General features: G+C 35.1%; 3 protein-coding genes across 3 annotated transcripts; all 3 read left to right on the forward strand.

The window, feature by feature from the left end:
• The first annotated feature begins 186 nt into the window (after positions 1-186).
• On the forward strand, positions 187-5,592 carry LOC114732457 (endonuclease MutS2). Its single transcript, XM_028919738.1, has 5 exons — positions 187-819; positions 1,562-2,522; positions 2,633-3,157; positions 4,119-4,580; positions 5,098-5,592. The coding sequence occupies exons 1-5, from the start codon at positions 344-346 to the stop codon at positions 5,407-5,409; spliced, it is 2,736 nt and encodes a 911-aa protein (XP_028775571.1). The 5' UTR covers positions 187-343; the 3' UTR covers positions 5,410-5,592.
• A 484-nt stretch (positions 5,593-6,076) lies between these two features.
• Positions 6,077-8,138, forward strand: LOC114732460 (stem-specific protein TSJT1). Its single transcript, XM_028919740.1, has 4 exons — positions 6,077-6,423; positions 6,952-7,192; positions 7,411-7,531; positions 7,709-8,138. Exons 1-4 carry the CDS (start codon positions 6,224-6,226, stop codon positions 7,906-7,908), a joined length of 762 nt encoding a protein of 253 aa, XP_028775573.1. The 5' UTR covers positions 6,077-6,223; the 3' UTR covers positions 7,909-8,138.
• A 3,581-nt stretch (positions 8,139-11,719) lies between these two features.
• LOC114732472 (putative nuclear RNA export factor SDE5) lies at positions 11,720-19,435 on the forward strand. The gene is made up of 12 exons (XM_028919752.1): positions 11,720-11,870; positions 12,754-13,340; positions 14,584-14,609; positions 15,027-15,104; positions 16,254-16,324; positions 16,523-16,749; positions 17,582-17,664; positions 17,782-17,838; positions 18,051-18,118; positions 18,243-18,343; positions 18,465-18,547; positions 19,277-19,435. The coding sequence occupies exons 2-12, from the start codon at positions 12,785-12,787 to the stop codon at positions 19,433-19,435; spliced, it is 1,509 nt and encodes a 502-aa protein (XP_028775585.1). The 5' UTR covers positions 11,720-11,870; positions 12,754-12,784.
• Positions 19,436-19,478: the final 43 nt, after the last annotated feature.

Raw genomic sequence — 19,478 nt, forward strand, 5'->3', positions numbered from 1 at the left:
ATCATCTCTAAAGGTGAAAGGATCTTCAGTCTTAATAATAATAATAATAACAACACCAATAAGAATAGTGATAATAATAGCAGTAATGCCGAGAAGAAAATAAATGGCTGGTTGTTGCGTGCTGTCTTAACGAACTTAACTGAAACCGACGCGCGGCGGCGCAGAAACGTCGTCGTCTGTCATCCTGCTCGAATGGCTACGAACGTGAAGGCTCATCCTATCACCAAACTTCAGTAGCAGGTAATAAAATGTTCAGAGGGAGTTAGACTCGGAGAAGCGCGACGGGGACGGTTCGAGTCAACTTGCCTTCCTTATTTCTCTCCATCTATCTGTAAATTATCCGATGGAACTCAGCAAGCTCTTCATTTCCGTGAAGAAACCCCCAAACCTCTTCTCCAGACCCTGCTTCGCGTTCAACAACTCGGCCGCGTCGAACTCAGTCACGGAACAAGTCGCACTGTCTCACACTCTTCAAGCCGAGACTCTCAAGACCCTGGAATGGAGCTCCATCTGCAAGAAGCTCTCGAAGTTCACGTCGACATCCATGGGCTTCTCCGTCGCGCAAAGTGCTCAAGTGCCCATAGGTCGGACCCAGAAGGAGAGCCAGAAACTTCTCGATCAGACTTCCGCGGCAAGGCTGGTTCCTCGGCCTATGGACTGTTCTGGTATCGATGACTTGACAGAGATTGTCAATGTTGCAACTTCGGGTCAGCTTTTAACGATCAGGGAGCTCTGTACGGTTTGCCGGACGCTGCGTGCTGCAAGAGGGTTGTTCAATAAGTTGCAGGAGTTGAGTTCAGTTGGTAGTTCTCCAGAAAGGTATTATAGTTTTGGTTCTTAGATAGAATCTTGTCCTTTAGTTTTGATAAAATTGTTTGGTTTGGAATTTAAATTTAATAATTTAATCTATATGATTTAAATTCATAAAACCGAGGTTAACATAGAAGGTAAATAATCGAAGATAGATCATGTAACTTGAGGTGACGACTTGTTTTTGCCCTGCCCCGAATTTGGGAATTGTGGTGTTTACGCTGGGAGATTCCTGGCTTTTTTAATAAAAAAAAATCTTGCAAAGATGTTTGTATTACAAATTTCATGTTTGGGCTTTGGGTTACTGTCTATGTCACCTTTTAGGTGTTTTGGATATGTTTCAGTATGTCTATCATTATCCAGATTGATGTCTTCTGCAGAAAACTTTTTATTACTCTTTCATGTTCTCAAATCCGAATTGCACCCATTCCAAGGTGGGTTAAGAAGTTTTCCGTCAACGGTTTTCTCAGCATTCAAGGAAGTTCTTAGTCCAATTCAGATTGTAAGGATTTTCTTTGATGCATTTTCTCTAGGGGTTCTGTTTTTCCTTGACAACGTGTGGAGTATAGATCATATGGTAATGGATTCTCCTGTCTTCATAAGGCCTTAAAAGAAAGTTTTCTCTCAAAGGTACTCTTATATATGGAGTATAATTCCCTTATTTGACTTGTTGTTTTGACTGATCTGCTTCAAGTTGAAAATTTCAAGATAGGGATCTGAATCAATATTTTAATCCTTGCAATCATTTCAGGTACTTGCCTCTACTTGAAATATTGCAGAATTGTGATTTCCTAGTTGAGTTGGCGAATAAAATAGAGTTTTGCATAGATTGCAAATTTTCTGTAATTCTTGATAGAGCAAGTGAAGACCTGGAAATCATTAGATCAGAAAGAAAGAGGAACATGGAAGTTTTAGATTCTTTGTTAAAAGAAGTATCATTTGAAATTTTTAAGGCTGGGGGCATTGACAAGCCACTAATTACAAAACGTCGATCTAGGATGTGTGTGGGTGTCAAGGCTTCTCATAGATATCTGCTACCAGATGGTGTAGTTCTGAATGTTAGCAGCTCTGGGGCAACATATTTTATGGAACCCAAAGATGCAATAGATCTGAACAACATGGAAGTAAGGCTTTCAAACTCTGAGAAGGCTGAGGAAAGAGCAATTTTGAGCTTGCTTGCCTCTGAGATAGCAAATTCAGAAAGGAAAATCAAGTATTTATTAGATAGGATTCTCGTAGTTGACCTTGCTTTTGCAAGGGCAGCCTATGCTCAATGGATGCATGGAAAATGTCCAATTTTCAGTGTAGGGAATTTTGAAGGTAGTGGTCATAATGAAGAGGGTGAAACTTTAATGATTGATATTGATGGTCTACAACATCCCTTACTTTTGGAGGCCTCTTTAGATAGATTTTCAGACAATCTTGATCTGAGATCAGGAAATGCTGACGAGTTGGCTAATAAAAATGCAGTAGTGGATTCTAGAAATTTGTTACAAGCCATACATGACTTTCCTGTACCAGTTGACTTTAAAATTGGCTGCGGAACCAGAGTGGTAGTGATCTCAGGACCTAATACTGGAGGGAAAACTGCTTCCATGAAAAATTTAGGCCTGACATCACTCATGTCAAAATCTGGAATGCATTTGCCTGCAAAAAGCTCTCCCAAGCTTCCTTGGTTTGACCTTATATTGGCAGACATCGGGGATCACCAGGTAATTTGTGGACTTCCTTATTTCCAATATGATCTTTTCCCTGGCATCATGTGGCTGTTTCATTTGTTTTTCTAATATTTTTTCCTTTTTGCTGTTTTTCCCCATTGAAGTCCCTAGAACAAAATCTCTCAACTTTTAGTGGGCATATCTCACGAATATGTAAAATTTTGGAAGTGGCCTCAAAACAGTCACTTGTTCTCATTGATGAAATTGGCAGTGGAACTGATCCTTCTGAAGGTGTAGCTCTTTCTGCTAGTATCTTGCAATATCTGAAGGATCGGGTAAACTTGGCTGTTGTGACTACACATTATGCGGATCTGAGTAGCCTAAAAGATGGGGATAACCGTTTTGACAATGCAGCAATGGAATTTTCTCTAGAAACATTACAGCCTACTTATAAGATTTTATGGGGATGTACTGGTGATTCAAATGCATTAAGTATAGCTAAATCTATAGGCTTTGATAATAATATAATTGAAGGCGCCAAAAAATGGGTGGAGAAGTTAAAGCCAGAACAGCAACAAGAGCGGAGAGGAATGTTGTATCACTCTCTACAGGAGGAAAGAAACCGATTGAAAGCCCAGGCTGAAAAGGTTGCATCTGTTCGAGCTGAAATTTTGAACATATACCATGAGGTACATTCTAGATGCTTTTGCAATTTTATTCTGTACTTCTTCATTCTAGCTTTGTTAGATCTACAGTGGATCACCTTGGAAAATATTCCTTCTCAAGTTTATCTGAAATTTTCTTTCTTATTATTTAAAAATACGTTATGTTAAAATTAAAAAAGGTAAACAAATTGGGAATTCTTGATTCTTTCATAATTCTGTTACTCCTGATGGCCACACTTGGACATCAACCAGCAGGCAGTAAATCATTTTCTAGTTTCTGAATGGTAATCCTTCTCTGCGGAAAAAAGCCACTACAACTTTTTGAAGGATGGAGCACCTCTAGGTTAAGGCTTTGATTTGGATTGTAATAATAGGATTTGTAGTAATGATCCGGTACAGCATTGCAGGAGGATAGGTCTCATAATGTCCATAACATTTGTGTTATAAATCAAAGACGGCCTAGAAAAGCAATATTTCTATCATGAGGTAGCATGGCAGTTGTGGAGAAAGTTTTCTGTGCTGTTTAGAAAGCACTGGGTAGTTATGCCTAATTCAAAGTTCTTGTTTCTAACCTTTTTCTGAGGTTTTGCGGTAACAAAGAGATTAAGATGTTTTGGAATTGTTCTCTTCGCGACGTTTCATGTTGTCTTCACCTGTTTTTGTGTTTTTCTGGGGGTGGCTGTTCTTTGCCTTCCTGCCATTCTGTGGACTTCAGGTCATAGGTTTTGTGATGCTTTTCCTTTGTCTATTATGTGAAGGAACTATTACAAGTACGTAAATGAGTACATCGACTTTACCATGCCAAAAAGAAGGAGAATCAAAAAAATTCACTGCCTTATTGTTGGAGAAGAGTTCTTCACCGATAGAATTCTCTTACCATTTTCTGCCTTTCCAGTAAACTTGGACTGTATATGATTTTATTTCGATTTTTTTTTTCATTTCTGTTTTCTCATGCTCTCCTCCTTTATGAAATTTGTTTGTGAAGATCCAAGAGGAAGCAGAAGATCTTGAGAGACGTGAGATGGCTCTAATGGCGAAGGAAATTCAGCAGGTCCAACAAGAGCTATTGGATGCCAAATCTCAGATGGAAACTATAATAAAGAAGTTTGAAAAACAACTCAGAACAGCTGGTCGTGATCAATTGAATTTATTAATTAAGGAATCTGAATCTGCAATTGCCTCCATTGTAAAAGCTCATGCTCCTGCTGACAATTTTCCTGGTAATGAAGCTGATCAGACTCCATATACACCGCAATTTGGAGAGCAAGTTCAAGTTGAGGGACTAGGAGGGAAATTGGCTACAGTGGTGGAACAGCCAGGGGATGATGAAACGATCCTGGTACAATATGGTAAAGTGAAGGTCCGTGTGAAGAAAAGTAGCATCAGAGCTATTCATTCTCATGGAAAGAATTCTATATCTAGTTCTGTCGCGCATCAGGGGAGGCAGGTATGAGCTATAAGTACTTCAAAAAAAGTTTAGATTTAGCTGGTTTTGTAATTGATTAATTGATATACCTGTTCCTTAAGAAGAGTAATAGGACCAACGTTAATTTTAAATAGCCTTTTTGGTAACGGAAAAGGCTAGCTGGCCTGGCCATGTTGAGGCCTATCATCCTCTGGTACATTAACTTCAGTATATAGCCTTTAGTTTCCGTTCGCAACTTCTGGGTGTGTGTGTGTGTGTGTGTGTGTGTTTTGTGGGGGGGGGGGGGGGATGGAAACTCAATCTTCTACATATACACGTTCTTGTATTGAAAGAGAGAGATGAGAAAGGGTGTGATTATGTGTGGGTTCATATTCTATCTTTATTTCTATCATCTCGGGTTTTTATATCTATCTTTCTGGATTCATACTTTGCATTTATTTTTTGTGAAAGTAAATAACGGAATTAAAAAAATAAATAGCTGATAATTGTTCTTCTCCTTTTAAATGATGGGGCTTAACATCTGGATCAATAATTGCAGGGTCGGAAGAACAGAGAATCCCGCAGTAACTTAGAGAGCATCAACAATGGAGAGCCTTCTTATGGCCCAGTGGTGCAGACGTCTAAGAACACAGTGGACTTGAGAGGCATGCGAGTGGAAGAAGCTTCTATACAGCTTGAGGTGGCAATAAACGCAAGCCGTCCATATTCGGTTCTCTTTGTTGTACACGGGATGGGTACTGGTGCAGTTAAGGAACGCGCACTTGAGATACTGAGAAATCATGCTAGAGTCACTAATTATGAGCCAGAAAGTCCCATGAATTATGGTTGTACTGTTGCTTATATCAAGTGAATCAAACCTTCATTTTTATATCTCCGCCAGCTTGATTTTGCCTGGCAAACTGATCTAGAAAAAAATCACTAGTTTCTTGTTTTGGCCAAAAGAAATATACAAGCATGAATTACCTGTGCATGCGATGCATGTGTGTATAAATATCATTTTGAATAAGAAAAGTTAATCTTTTAGTCTATATAATTTTGACTCAGTTATAAATTAGTCATTGACACTTCATGATTTGGTTATAGTTAAATCTCTGAAAGACTATATATTGTATGAAAGTATAGGGATCAATAGATTAAGATGCTGAAGCTTGAGTCATTGAGTAAAACGAGTTAAATTTCAAGACTTAAATTATAATTAAGTCAAAACTGCATTAATTGAATGATTAAGTTTTTTAAATATAATATATAATTAGATAAGTAAATATATAATTTATTTTGAAAAACCGAAAAAGAGTTATATTTTAAAAAATGGATATAAACTACGCAACCGTACTTTTTCAATATATATGCATTATTTAATCTTTATATAAATGTAATATAAAAGGATTTAAAACTTTTGGCACCAGCATTGCCCAAAAAAGGCAAAAACTTTTGGCGCCATCGTTGCATGTAACGCCCTGCTCTTCTCTCGCTTGAATTACACGTGCCACTTCCAAAGTCCCATGTCACCTTCCTTGCGCTGCCACTTGCAGATTCTCAAATGCCACCCGTCTGCGACCTTCTGAATTTTTCATTACTTTTCTTCGCAACGAAGACAAGCTTGCGACCTTCATGACATAGAGTGTGAGCAAGTTCTTGTTGAACGAAGTTCTCGTCGGCAAAAGATGTTGGCTGTGTTTGAAAAAGCCACAGGAAAACCTCCGGTTGAGCTGGGTCTTCCCTCCATGGGGTCGGAAAATTCCAAGACACCGCATGAAATCTTGGAGATTTTTCTGTCGATGCGATCGGATTTTGCTCTTTACAACCTCCCACATGGGAATTTTATGGCTCTGTCGCATAAAGAAGAAAATCCAATGCACCCCAGGTGCCTGTAATTTTGCTCACTTCTCATTTATCTTTTGTATTTTAAATTTCTTTGAAATGGATTTGTATTTGTACAAAAAAAAAAAAGATTCTTGGAAAAATCCGATGCATTCTAAGTGTCTGTCCTCTCTTGTTTCTGTACAAGAAAAATGCTTAAAATTCTTTAACTTAGATTGATTATGGGAATTTATTGGCTCTGTCTCATGAAGCAGAAAACCCAGTGCACACTGTGCACTCAGGTGCTTGTAATTTTGTTCACTTGCTCTTGTATGTGCTGTGCACACAGTGTCCTTGATGTGGATTCATTAAAGAAAAATGCTTGAAGTTGTTAACTTAGTTTTCCCTATTATGCCCTCTAACAGTAAGCACAGTGGAAACCGAACTAGGCTGTAGGCTTAGAAAAATTGTTGAGAACCAAAAGCGGAACATGAAAAGGAGTTTTCTGAGTTACTATATGTCATGTTCATATATAATCAGATTCCATTTGGTGTTTTCATGTGCTTATCTGATGTGTATATGCATGTGATAGGTCCATTGTTGTTATGGACGATACCTTCTGCATATTTGTAGGGACTCTAGCCAATGTTGCTGATCTAAGGCATTACTATGGCCTGCCTAGGCAAGCCACAGAAGCCATGGTCGTGGTTGAAGCTTACAAAGTTCTGAGAGATCGAGCTCCTTACCCTCCTGACCAAGTCGTCAAAGACCTTGATGGAAAGTTCGCATTCATCATCTTTGATGCCAAAACCAACACTCTTTTTGCGGCCAGAGTGAGTTCCCATAAACGAAAAAAACTAGTCTCTTTTCCTTCTCTTCCAGAACTAGCAGCTGACTACTGAGTGCGTAAATTAAGCTAATCATGAAGTCGTATATGAATATGCTGAGAGTGGATTTCACTCTGTGCCTCAGTCTTTTATAGAGTTGAGAAATTTCTTCCGGTCAAATTATATGTTCAGTTTTAACATTATAGAATTGATGGCAATGTTAGGATCGAGAGGGAAGTGTGGAATTTCAGTGGGGAATGGCAAAGGATGGATCCTTGGTCTGCTCTGATGATCCTAACATCACAAGACAGGGGTGTGGAAAATCTTCTTCGCCTTTCCCTCCTGGTAATTCATTCAATCCTAATGATCTTAACTTGGGCTCCTTTGCATGTCTTCTTACTTTTAAATTTGAAATTAAAATATCAGTCTCTCATTTATGTGTGTGTGTGTAAACAAATTTGCAAGTGATCTGCTTTTATCACATTATGTTCACTGGTTGAGCATTGGAATATAAAATTGTAGGGTGCATATTCATGAATGGAATTGGACTGACAAGTTTTGATCATCCACTTCACAAGATTCGAGCCATTGCTCATGAAGATGACAAAGGAAACATATCAAGTGTGTATTTCCAGGTGGATTTATACTCCAGAATTCCCAGCATTCCTCGTACTGGAAGTGCATCCAATTGGGCTGATACTGCAACTGGTCAAATAAATTAATTATTCAATCAATGTTTCAAGAGTATAAACCAGTAGAAACTGGTGCAATTGTAAACAATAATCTGAAAAACTTCTATTAAAGAAATTGTTATGATCATGGTTGTGGGGTTGGTGAATATCTGATGAACCGTAGAAGGGGTAGCCTTAGAAGATTCAACAAGAATCCAAATAAGGATCCTTTTTTAGCGGGAGGAAGAAATATTAATGGGAAGCTTTAACTTCATTTGATATATGGTCCATCTTTTTCTTAATTATTTTTGTCTATTTCCTTTTCTCATTTCAAAGGACTTTTTCATTACTAAAACCATCCGTACAAAATATAAATGGCGGGGGAATTTTCTTATAGAAAATTTTATTGACGAGAGAAGGATAATAGATTTTTATATAAAAAATATTATTATTTTGTAAATGTTTTATGTACAATAGGTTCTTTTTAAAAAAAAAAGGGAAATTGATTAAAAAAATTTTATTAGAAAATTTATTGTTCAAAGGGACTCAAAAGTTTTTGGCTGGGTATAATTCTCTTTTGGTTGTTATTCTTGAACAAATGCCAACAACAACAAAAATCTAAGTTACCCTCAATGATATGGTAAACTAATTTTAACCAAAGTTTTTATAATTATTTCTCTTCAGATGTATGCGACTGTGCGTTAATAAGACTAGGCTTGGTGATAGCATCATATATATGATATTCTCCAATATGATACTCCTCCGGTCCTTAATATAAGATCCAATTGTTGAGTTAGTTTTGGTCCTAAATATAAGATCCATTTCTCATATTTATCAATTTTCTCTAAATTACCCCTATGGATACTCCCTCAACCATAATCAAATAGAAGAGGGAGATGGAGTATTAAGACAGATGATTATGGTGTTTTAGGAAAAATGTGTCACTTTTCTTATGATTAACCAACTTACCTAACTTCCTTAATTTAATCAAATTAGTTAAATGGGTCTTATATTAAAGACCGGAGGAGTATATAGGTAAAGGGAGTGAATTTTTAGTTAAAAAAATATGAAATGAATTTTATGTATTTGCACAAAACGTAAACTAAATCACATTTTGTGCGTGTTTGGAAAACAATTTTGTTTCACATGTGCCTCAAAAAATGGACGTTTCCAATACCTCACAAATTGAAAATGCATGTTTGGGAAGTTGAAGTTGTTATCTAATCATGCGCCTTAAGTGTTTCTGAACAATTGTGGATTGTATGCAATTTGAGATAGGTTCATTAAAAATTGTCTTGATATCCCCTCAAAAGTGTTTCATAGTAACTGATTGATTAATGATGTGAAATGTGAATTATCATCAATATTAATATAATTCATAATAATTGATTTACATCCACAAATATTGCTGTTGGAAAAAAAAAATCCAAAAAGTTGTTTTTTTTTAAAGATTTTCAACAAAACAAACAAATTGATATTCATACAGAGTGGAGAAAAAGTTGTTTTCATTTCTTCTTCCCCTAAGCACATTCACTTTCACCCGATGCCTTAAAATGATTGGTGACCAAAGATTTATCCTACTAAAAATTGAGATGCAAAATCACGTTTTTAAACAATTGATTTTAAAAGTGATTTTATATAGTATTAAGTAAATACGTAAGAGTTATATTTTAATTTGCTTTTCAAGATTTTCAAATACCCTTTGAAACGTAGAATCAACATTTACGTTTTATACTTAGAAAAGTGTGTTGACCGTTGAGATTGAACATATACTATCTCATAGGTCATGTTTTTAAGGAAACAGATTACTGACTCTTTTGGGTAGTTCATATCCCCCTTCCCAAATCACGTTTATAAATAATTAAAACGTAAAAATAACTTATGTGTTTGACACTTTTAGAAAAAATGTGTTGGGAGTGTTACACACACCATCTCATATACCATGCTTTTAAGAAAGGTAATGGCAATCTATTTGGCATTGCCTTCAACATGGTACAAGAATAGCATTTGCAAAGGAGCATCCATTCTTTACAAATCAAGATACATTGTATTTTAATAAAACCACAGATCACACTTGTAAACAACTGAAACATAGAAACAACCTATACGTTTCACACATAAAAAAAGTATGTAAACGGGGTTAACTGCTCCCCAAGGAAGCACATGTCTCGTGAACCATATTTTTAAGGAAGCCAATATAGCAACTTATTCTGAGGGGTTAAAAACTTCTCAATCACATTTCTTAGCAGCTAGTTTATACGCAACCTGTACATTTCAAGTCTCAGAAATTATGTTAGGAGCAGTACACGTGCTATCTTATGAATCACTTTTTTTTTAAAAAAAAACTAATACTACTTCCAGTCCTCATTATAAGACATTGCTTATAAACTATAACTGAAATCTTATAATTAAAACAGGAGATAGTAATGTTTTGCTTGGAGCCAGTAACAGCCTATTTTCAAGGGTCGGAATCCCCTCCTAATTCACATTTCTAAACAATTAGTTTTATAAGTACGTTTGCAGCCTGGGAAATCGTGTTGGCAGCGACGCACATACCATCATCTCATGAACCATGTTTCTAAGAAAACCAATAGTCTGTTTGGTGTGGCCTTTAACATGGCCACTAGAATAGGAAGTAAAATACTACCCCCGCTCCCTCTCTTATATAAAAACTCATTTAATTTTTATTTTAATTTTAAATATAAGATTTTAATTTACTTTTTCTCTCATATGTATTTATTTTTTTCAAAGTAATCATTATAATAATAATAGTTTTAGCTAATATATTACTTCCGGTTCTAATTATAAAACGTCATTTGTAAACTATGAATGAGACCTTATAATTAGGATCAAAGCTAATATAGTACTTGATTAGAAAAGATATTTTAGGAAAAACAACACTTAAACGGCAAAAAAAGAAAAGAAAAGACAATACTTATTTCTTACAAATAACTAACTTCACTAATTTTTTTAATATACTCAAATTAGGCAACTAGTTTTTATATTAAGAAACAATGTTTAATATAAGAACTAGTTTGACTTTTAATTTAGTCCTAAATATAAAATTCAAATCCACATTGTCTCTCATATTTATCATTTTTTTTCTAATATAATCCTTATAGTAATGATAGTCTAGCTAATACATTTGACTAGCAAGTGTATTTTAGAAAAAACAATATATTTATTACAAAATAATTAACTTAATATAATTTTCTTAATTTATCCAAATTAGTCAATTAGCTCTTATATTAAGAATAAAAATAAGTCATATCATTTATGATTATGGCTTATAAATGCATGAGGCATGATAAGTTCTACATTGAAATGGTTAGTGATATTTGATAGTGATTGGTTTTTATTTTTATTTATTTATTTTTTGAAACTTATCAAATTTTTTTAAAAATATATAGAAGAGAAAAACAAAACTTGCAGAGGAAGTGTGACTACAAAAGAAACAACTCAAAAATTAAGGGCTCGTTTATCACATTTTTGTTATTAATAAAATTTTTAACAGATTTTTTTTCCAATTTTTCCTATTATTTCCCCTTGACCTTATGTTTGGATGAAAATTATGAAAAAAAAAATACTAAAATAAAAAACTTCCTAAAATAATAATTTTTTTACTATTTTTAAAAGTTTTTCTTTCTAGTATTTATTCTTTTCATTTTCTTTTTAATTCTTCCCTCCATCCGAACGTAGGGCTCAAACTTCTCAAGGAAGGAGCTTGCGAAGGAAGCACTGCATAAAAATATATATAAATATAAAACTTGTGAAGGAAGGAGTCGTTTTTAATGGAATAAATCAGGCCGCACTGGACTTGGACAGTCTCCAAGACCGAGAATCTTTTTCGTCCCATTCTCTCAATTTTTTGTTCAAATAGACACAAAAATATTTGATTAATTAATTTACCTCTAAAATCCACCATGTAATGATACTGTTCGTTTGCGTTTTCTATATAACGGCCGCCATGTGCAGAGTGTTGTGGGCTTCTCCACATTTCACTCTGCACTCAGGTACAATCCTTCACTCTTCTCCTTCATTCACCATTTCATTCTTAATGAGTGAGTCAGTGATTCTTTGCTTGTTCATATTCTGGGAAGATTGCGTAAGAAATTTCTTCTTACATCCGATGAACATTCGTAGTTTCTCGAAAAAGCAACTACGTTTCCTTTCTTGACTTAAATTCTTTCTTTTTCGCTGGCCTGCTGTTCTCAGCTTAAAATTTCACCGGAATGCTGTTCTGTGAATTCGTGCATATTCTTCGCCCATTTGCGTTAAAAATTAATATCTCGAATAATGATCGGTGTGTCTTTCAAATGCGATTAAATACTTGGTGTTTGATTGCAATGCTAATGCCACTTAGATGCTGTCTGATGTTTAATTTGGACTTATTTGCATTAAGTGAGTGATATGGCTTTAAATATTCTTTTAGATTTTCCTTGCATCGAAAAAATGGCCGTGAGGTTCCGAGATTCTGGTCCTTTTTGGCTTGTTTGGTACCTGCAGTCATTTACCTGCACAACCCTGTTAGATTTCCTTTGTATTTGATATTATTCATATTTCAAATTTATGCATATTGTTTTCATTCGCCTATCAGTTCATTCTCCCCTTTTTGAAAACTAGAAATATAAAGTGAACTGGCGGGTATGCAAGCATTAGAAATACACACAATGACATATGCAAATGCTTAAATAGTTTTCTGAGAAAATACGTTGATTCATTTTGGTCCTAGTATATCAAGATGTCATCATGCATCAAGTTTTTGTCTCAAACAAGTGAGAATGCCATCTTTGTTTTATTCTATATGTTTTCAGAATGGTCCTTGCAAGTTTTCAGTTGTTGGATAATGCGTTCTAATATTTGCTTCAGTACTTAACACTCACTTTCTTCCTGTAGATCCCAAAAGTGGTATTGAAGTATAATTGGCATGGAAGCCTGCGGTCAAAATGAATTCAAGTGTGATGAAGAAAAGGCATTAAATAGCTTGCTTGATGCCTTTGGCTCTGTGTTTTCTCTTGAAGAAATAGCTTCTGCATATTGTAAGGCCAATCGGGATGCAGACCTGGCTGGTGAAATATTGTTTGACATGCAGAGGAGCTCCTCAACGTCAACAACCAATTCACCTAATGCAGATGCTGGGGTTGAAGCAAATGCAAAATCATCAGATAGTCTCTTCTCTCACAATTCCTTTCAAGAAAGATATCCAAAGCCCAAGTTTTGCCCAGTTTCAGTTGGCACTGTTTCAAGCAGGCTTGGTAAGGATTATGTAAGATCCATGCCATCAGCAAATAGGTATTATCATGGAACAACTAAGCCGTTAAAGTTGGATGCGAATTTGCTGACAATGTCTGAAAGCTGGGCTGATGAGTGTGAGCCAACTATTTTAAACAATGATCAGCTTCACCAGGACATGGAAGATTTCTTATTTAAAATGCTTGGAGATGGTTTCCGGCTTGACAGAGAGAAGATACGGGAAGTTCTGGGTATATTACTTTTGAGGATTTTGCCTCTAATATTGAAGCTTATGTTCTTTTTCTTTTTCTTATTGACACATTACAGGACACTCTACCTTTTCTATATAATAGACCCCGGTTTCATCAGGTCTTTCTGATCACAGAAATTTCAAATTGTTACTTAACTAATATTTATAATTCAATTAATCTGGTAACTTCGTTTTTTTTTTTAAATAATATTTATTGGCTTTCAATAATTTTTCATATTTTATGTGCATTTCTTATTTCTGGGAATGCTTATGTAACAACTTTTAAGAAAATGTCCTCATCTTTTTACAGTTTACTCTATTAAAAGCACCATTTTTAATTTAATATTTTATTTTGACCGTATGTTTCTTTCTAATCTTCCTTTGTTTTGAATTCCCTTGTCTGTTAGTCATAATAAGGTCTTGCTTAATACCCAAGGTTTCCAGTTTTTGGTACCTTGAAAATTTAATTGCTTGTAAACTGATCTGTTACAATATTTGAATGGTTTATATTTTGATATGACCCTAACATTTAACCTTTCAATTGATATTTGGGGTGACTTTTTCACTTGAATAAGCGAGTCTGGATTGTATAGTAGTTGTTAGTATTATCAATTTTTATAAGGTAAAAATACAAATATTCCCTTTCTTTTTTAAGCCATTCGCCACACTACTCTCAACTTTGAGAACTGAAAATAGCTCACCCCCAGCAAGTACCCTTTAAGATTTAAACACTCTTGTTCATCTCTGCTCTAACAAGTGCCACCTTTATCTTTGTCTTTGGTCAAGTGGCAGAATTCAATTGATTTGCAAACATCAAGTGAAAGAATTTTAAGGGGCGTTTAAGTTAATGAAGATAATGGGAAAATAGTCAAAACGGGTTTAGTTTCTTAAGGGTGATAGTTGAGGGAAGCATTTTCCATTTTTTCAAAGTCGAGAGGATCTTTGCAAATGGCTCAAAGTTGAAGGGGGTGTATGAATTTTCTTATATTTACAACAATTTATCGAGAATGATGAGTTGTTCATTGCATACAGATGTCAAAAGTTAAATTATTTGATCCTGGCAACCATGCTTTGTCACTTTACATTCAAGTGATCTGTTGATATGCATATGGCATACAAAAATATCATGGCCCAAAAGAAAAACATGCATAATAATTATCCTTTATTCTAAGTATTATTTAGAACTTATATTATCATAATATCTTGGTAGTAAAAACTAATCAGCTTCATTTGCAAACATGCAGATAATTGCAGGTATGATATGAAAAAGGTACATAAAGATTGCCTTCTGCGTTTTGCTTTTCTTTTCTTGAACTACTTGATATTATTGATGTAATTGTCACTTGATGTTGATACCTATTCTCTTGTTTAGAGTTTAGATCACCCAAACTTGATAATTACTTGTTCTTCTGCTTAGTTATCTTTTATGGGATACGCATATCCTACTTGAAAGTTTCTTATTCTTCGTACAATGAGTTACATAAAGTATTGTCAAATGTCAATCATGGTTTATAGTTTAAGTTGCGTGGGCTCATTTTCTCATGTCCAAAAGTGTAAGAACTCTCATGCATTCACTTTCCCTTTTTATTTTTTAATTTTGAACTATCATCTTGCATATGATGTCATTCTCGTTGTACTTTAAGAAACACCACTAATATCGATGTTATATTTATTTTAAATCATTCAGAGCATGGATAAGTTGATGGATGAATCAATTTTAACTATTGACAAAAAAGCACGTGTCGTTGGCGAATCTTCTAGAAGGGTAAGTATGAAAATCAGGATTATCTTAAATTGAAGCTTATTAAGTTTTTCTCATACCGCTGTCTGCAGGAAGTTATTGCCTGTAATCTGAAGTATGTGTTATTTTAAATGAAAAAGTTGTCAATTTGTCTATTTTGGTTTGGTTACTGAACTTAAATCCAAGGAGACAGGAAAAAAGAGATGAGGGTGGTGGTGGATATGGCATGCCATCATCTAATGCAGTTGATTAAGTGATCTTATCTTAGTTGCTGAAGAAATCTGACTCGCATAATTGTCCTTAGTAGGGTATCTGCTGTTAGTATACAGATTATGCTCAGCATGGGTCTTTATCAATTTAATTTGATTTTATTGGGGGGAAAACTGCATTTAGCATAAGTCAAACTTGCAATTACTTCTTTGTGCATGCCTACTGAATATAATGTATTATGATCTTTGTGTTGGCGTACTTCTGTTCTTGATTTTGAAAGAAGTAAATATATTTAGATCAAGTTGATTTAATTGTATGTTTGTTAAGTGAGGTGAAACAACTTTCCCTTGGAGGTAGGGTATACTTAGAAGCATGTTGCATCTTTAAATATTTGATTGGATGGTTGTTGTACATTTGTTGTAACGTTTAAGTTCTAATATGGTTTTTCTAATGAAAGGAAAAGGTCAATCTCATTTTTTTGCATTTGGGTTTCAAATGATTTGTGCATATGGAAGTAGCTAATGCCATTATCTGCCATACAATGATGTGTAATTAATAATTATTGTCGACCACATGCCAGTCTGTCTGTATTTTGCTTTTATTTTTCTTTCATTGCAACCTTGTAAGTAGAGGAAGTAGAGGGTTTATAAAACTGACCCTTTTCAAGGATTGCAGAAAGGCTTCTATGAAATGTATTTTTCCTCCCTTGTTTATAAATAACTGCTCTATTTCTCTGTTTGGAAATCTAATTTAGGTTTGCCTGTATTAATGCACTTGATTATTGTCTGAAGAAGAAACCTAGCTTTTTGGGCTTCTGTTTTGTTGGTGTGTTATGTTTTATAAGATCTTTTACATTCATCTTTTGTGCAGAAAACACTTCCTTAGTGACTAGTGTAGTGTTTGAAATTCTAATGTTCATCTTGATTGCTATGGGCTTTTCTTAACCCAACTGTGCTTTCACAGTCGAAAGATTGGAAGCCAAAATCTAAAGTACCTTCATTTGAAAGAAAGTCAGAAAATGTAAATTATCCAGGGTATGATCTTGCTTTCCATTTTCTTTCTTTCTTCTGTTGCATCTGTTAATATCTGCTACATCTGTTACTGTCATGGTCACTGTCAAAGAAAAGTGAAAATCTACTTTTTCTTTTGCTTTAGTTGGCCTCATTATAATGGGTCGATCAAACACTTTGTGTCTTGGTTTGTTTTCTTTGTTTATTTGGTAATGGAAGCAGAATTTCAAACAAAGGAGTACATGGGAAAAGGAATGAGAGAGAGAAGGTTCAGCAAGAACTCTTGACTTCTTTATTTCAAGTTCGTGAGCATTCTGAAGAGTCTTCTGAAAAAATAACAAAGGATGCTAAAAAGCTTTCACCATACAGAAAAGTGGTAGATGGACCTCCTGATGATTCCTTGGAAGAATTCAAGATTGACACAAACTACTCACGACAAGAAAACATAGGTGATATATATATTTTCCCCTCAATCTTCGTGGTCTTTTCCTCTTTTCTCTAAAACTTATTTTTTGCAAATTTGGTTATTAAAAAGCCACTCCCTAGCTTCATTACTTTCGTAGAAGCACATTTGTGTTGACATTAGGTTGCCACTGTGACAGAAATATTAATTATAGGATATGTAGAATGTGAAAGTAGAACCCTTTTTCCTATCTGAGAAAGTACTCAAGATGCCATTTATGGATTCAAAAAATATCCTTGAATAAGCGAGCCAGTGATTGCGATCAACTTGAGTTTGATGTGCAACTATCCAAATAAAAATGCCTGTTAATGTTTACAGCATTTATTTTCTGTGGCATGCCAATTGCTTTAATTTAAATGGCAATTATTTTATAGAAATTTAAATATGGAAGCCAGTTTACATTCTGTCGTCTCTCTTGCGATAAAAGTGAAAATCCAGACATCAGGAAATGTTCAATATTTTTCCTCGATCCATTATCCTCTTGCTTGTGCATGACTTTTATATTGTGGTCGATTTATGAATTTCTTGAATTATGCAAGGCAATCTTTGAAGCCTTCTTTGGCCATATAAAGATTGCATGACTCGGAACCCTTTCCAAGCCTGAGAATGACTCCATTGCCAATTGGTGATTTATATGCTGTCCCCACGGCGGGCAATTTGTGGAAGTGTGCCGCCGCTTGTGATTGAAAGAATTGCTTATTTCATTTCAAGAAGCAGACTCCATTATCATAAGTTATTCCTTATGTTACATAATATGGATACTTGATTTTGTCCTGCGTTCGATTTTTCTCATACAAGATATGATCTGTGTATACCAGATCCAGAGGATGAGGTTGACTACCAGAATCTCCGTAAAGCTGTGAAGGAGTACCGAGGAGCAATGATTGAATACCATAAAGCAGTATGTTGCCTTCTTTGTTTCTGTAATAGGATTTTTTTTGGGTCTCACCCTGAAGCAGTTGTATCTAATTTTTTGGGCCTTTCTTGAGTCTAAGGAGACTTGTTGCTTACTTGTCAGGCTGTTGAAGCATTTGTGAATGGGGACCGTGACAAAGCAAAGAAACTTCTAGATCAGGTAAAAAGGTCATAGACCAGTGCCAAAGGATAAAGTTCCCTCGTGACATGGAAGGCGCAGCATTTTTTTTTTTGGGCTAATATTTTCATCGTACTATTATTTAAGTTGAAGATATATTGGGTTATTATCATCATATCTCCGACATGAGTCTATAATATACTACAGTCGCTTAAAATATATCATTTTAATAATGTATTCTGTGGTGATGACAGGGACAAGTTTATCTCACAAAAGCGCGCGAAGCAGATGAAGAATCTAGTAAAATGATTGTTGAAACTAAGTTAGTGTCTTTTTTTCTAGAATATCCTTTGCCTGTTCATATGTTCTCTTCTATCATTGTTAAGGGGATCGACCTGAAAATTCTTCTTTTACTATATTATGTCTCTTGCTATATTTATTGGCAGGAATGAAGAGTCACAAGCACTTGTGCTTGACTTACATGAATTTAGTTCAGGGCAGGCCATACGTCTATTAAAGTGTCATCTGTCTACACTATCTGGTCCATGTGAGTTATGATTATGAATGCAGTCTACTGATTTCGTGTGGTCTCCTGGTCCTTTTTAATCTTCTAATTATTTATTTTCTTTCATTTTTTTTGGGGGAAAAAATTTGCTTATCTCTGGCAGCATTCGAGTACCTTAAGGTTATCATTTATGAAAGTAATCAAGATGTCTCTCAAGGTCCTCAATGTCAAAAAAGAAAAAGACGGGTAAGATCAGCTGAGTTCGTGTAATGTAATTTTAAAATATTATTACAGTTTTTGGTATTATGGTAGATAACATTTAAGTTGTATAGATGACATCTGGATCATTTTCTAATAATTATTATTGATGCGGCATTTTCTATTTCCTTTAAAAAAAATTGAAAAAAAAAAAAAAACTTATTCCCCTTGCTCCTTTAGTTTAATGGCTGCATATAGGTTGACCATCCTCCGTAGCTCCATTTTTTCCTGTGCATGATTAAAGAGAAGCTCAATCAGATGAACCTGTATGAATCTTATCTTTGCCTGTCATGTGTTTAGTCAGACAACGGAAAAGCTCAAACACTTACACACACAGTCCCTTTGTCTTGAAAGAACTGGGGAATATCAAAGGTTCTCCGATTTTCAAAGTCGCTTTACTTCTTAGTACTACGTGTGATATTGTCTAGCACCAGCGTAGGATGTTCAAGTTTCTTGATTAATCTTGTTGTAATTTCTTTCATGTCCTCTCAAACCAAAGTCTTTTTAATTTCAAGCATGGACTGTGTGCTCTGAAGCTTGAGGAGTGTCAGATTGAAATCTTGGCCTTCTGTTGACAGATGCATGAGCATTGCATTGATCCCTTTTTGGCTTGAAACCACAAATTATTAAATAAATATCAATAAATAGTATGATTATAATACCTAACAGCCATTGACTATTGCATAATTAATCACACACTTCTTATGTTTTGGACAGATCACGGCGCTTTTACAAAACGAGTCTATAGAGTGGAACGAAGGGGAGACTTCTGGCACACTCTTGATCAGATTGGATAAAATAGACCCGAAACGCCTGAGTTTTCACCAAAATAATGTGATCGTTGGAATCAAGCTGTTAAGTGCTACTTTAGAGTGATTGGTCTCAACTGCGTGAGACAATGACTGTGGTTTGGGTTTTA

This window comes from Neltuma alba, unplaced genomic scaffold, assembly GCF_004799145.2.
Source record: "Neltuma alba isolate B1F8T4 unplaced genomic scaffold, ASM479914v2 tig00012912_pilon, whole genome shotgun sequence".
Classification (NCBI taxonomy): domain Eukaryota; kingdom Viridiplantae; phylum Streptophyta; class Magnoliopsida; order Fabales; family Fabaceae; genus Neltuma; species Neltuma alba.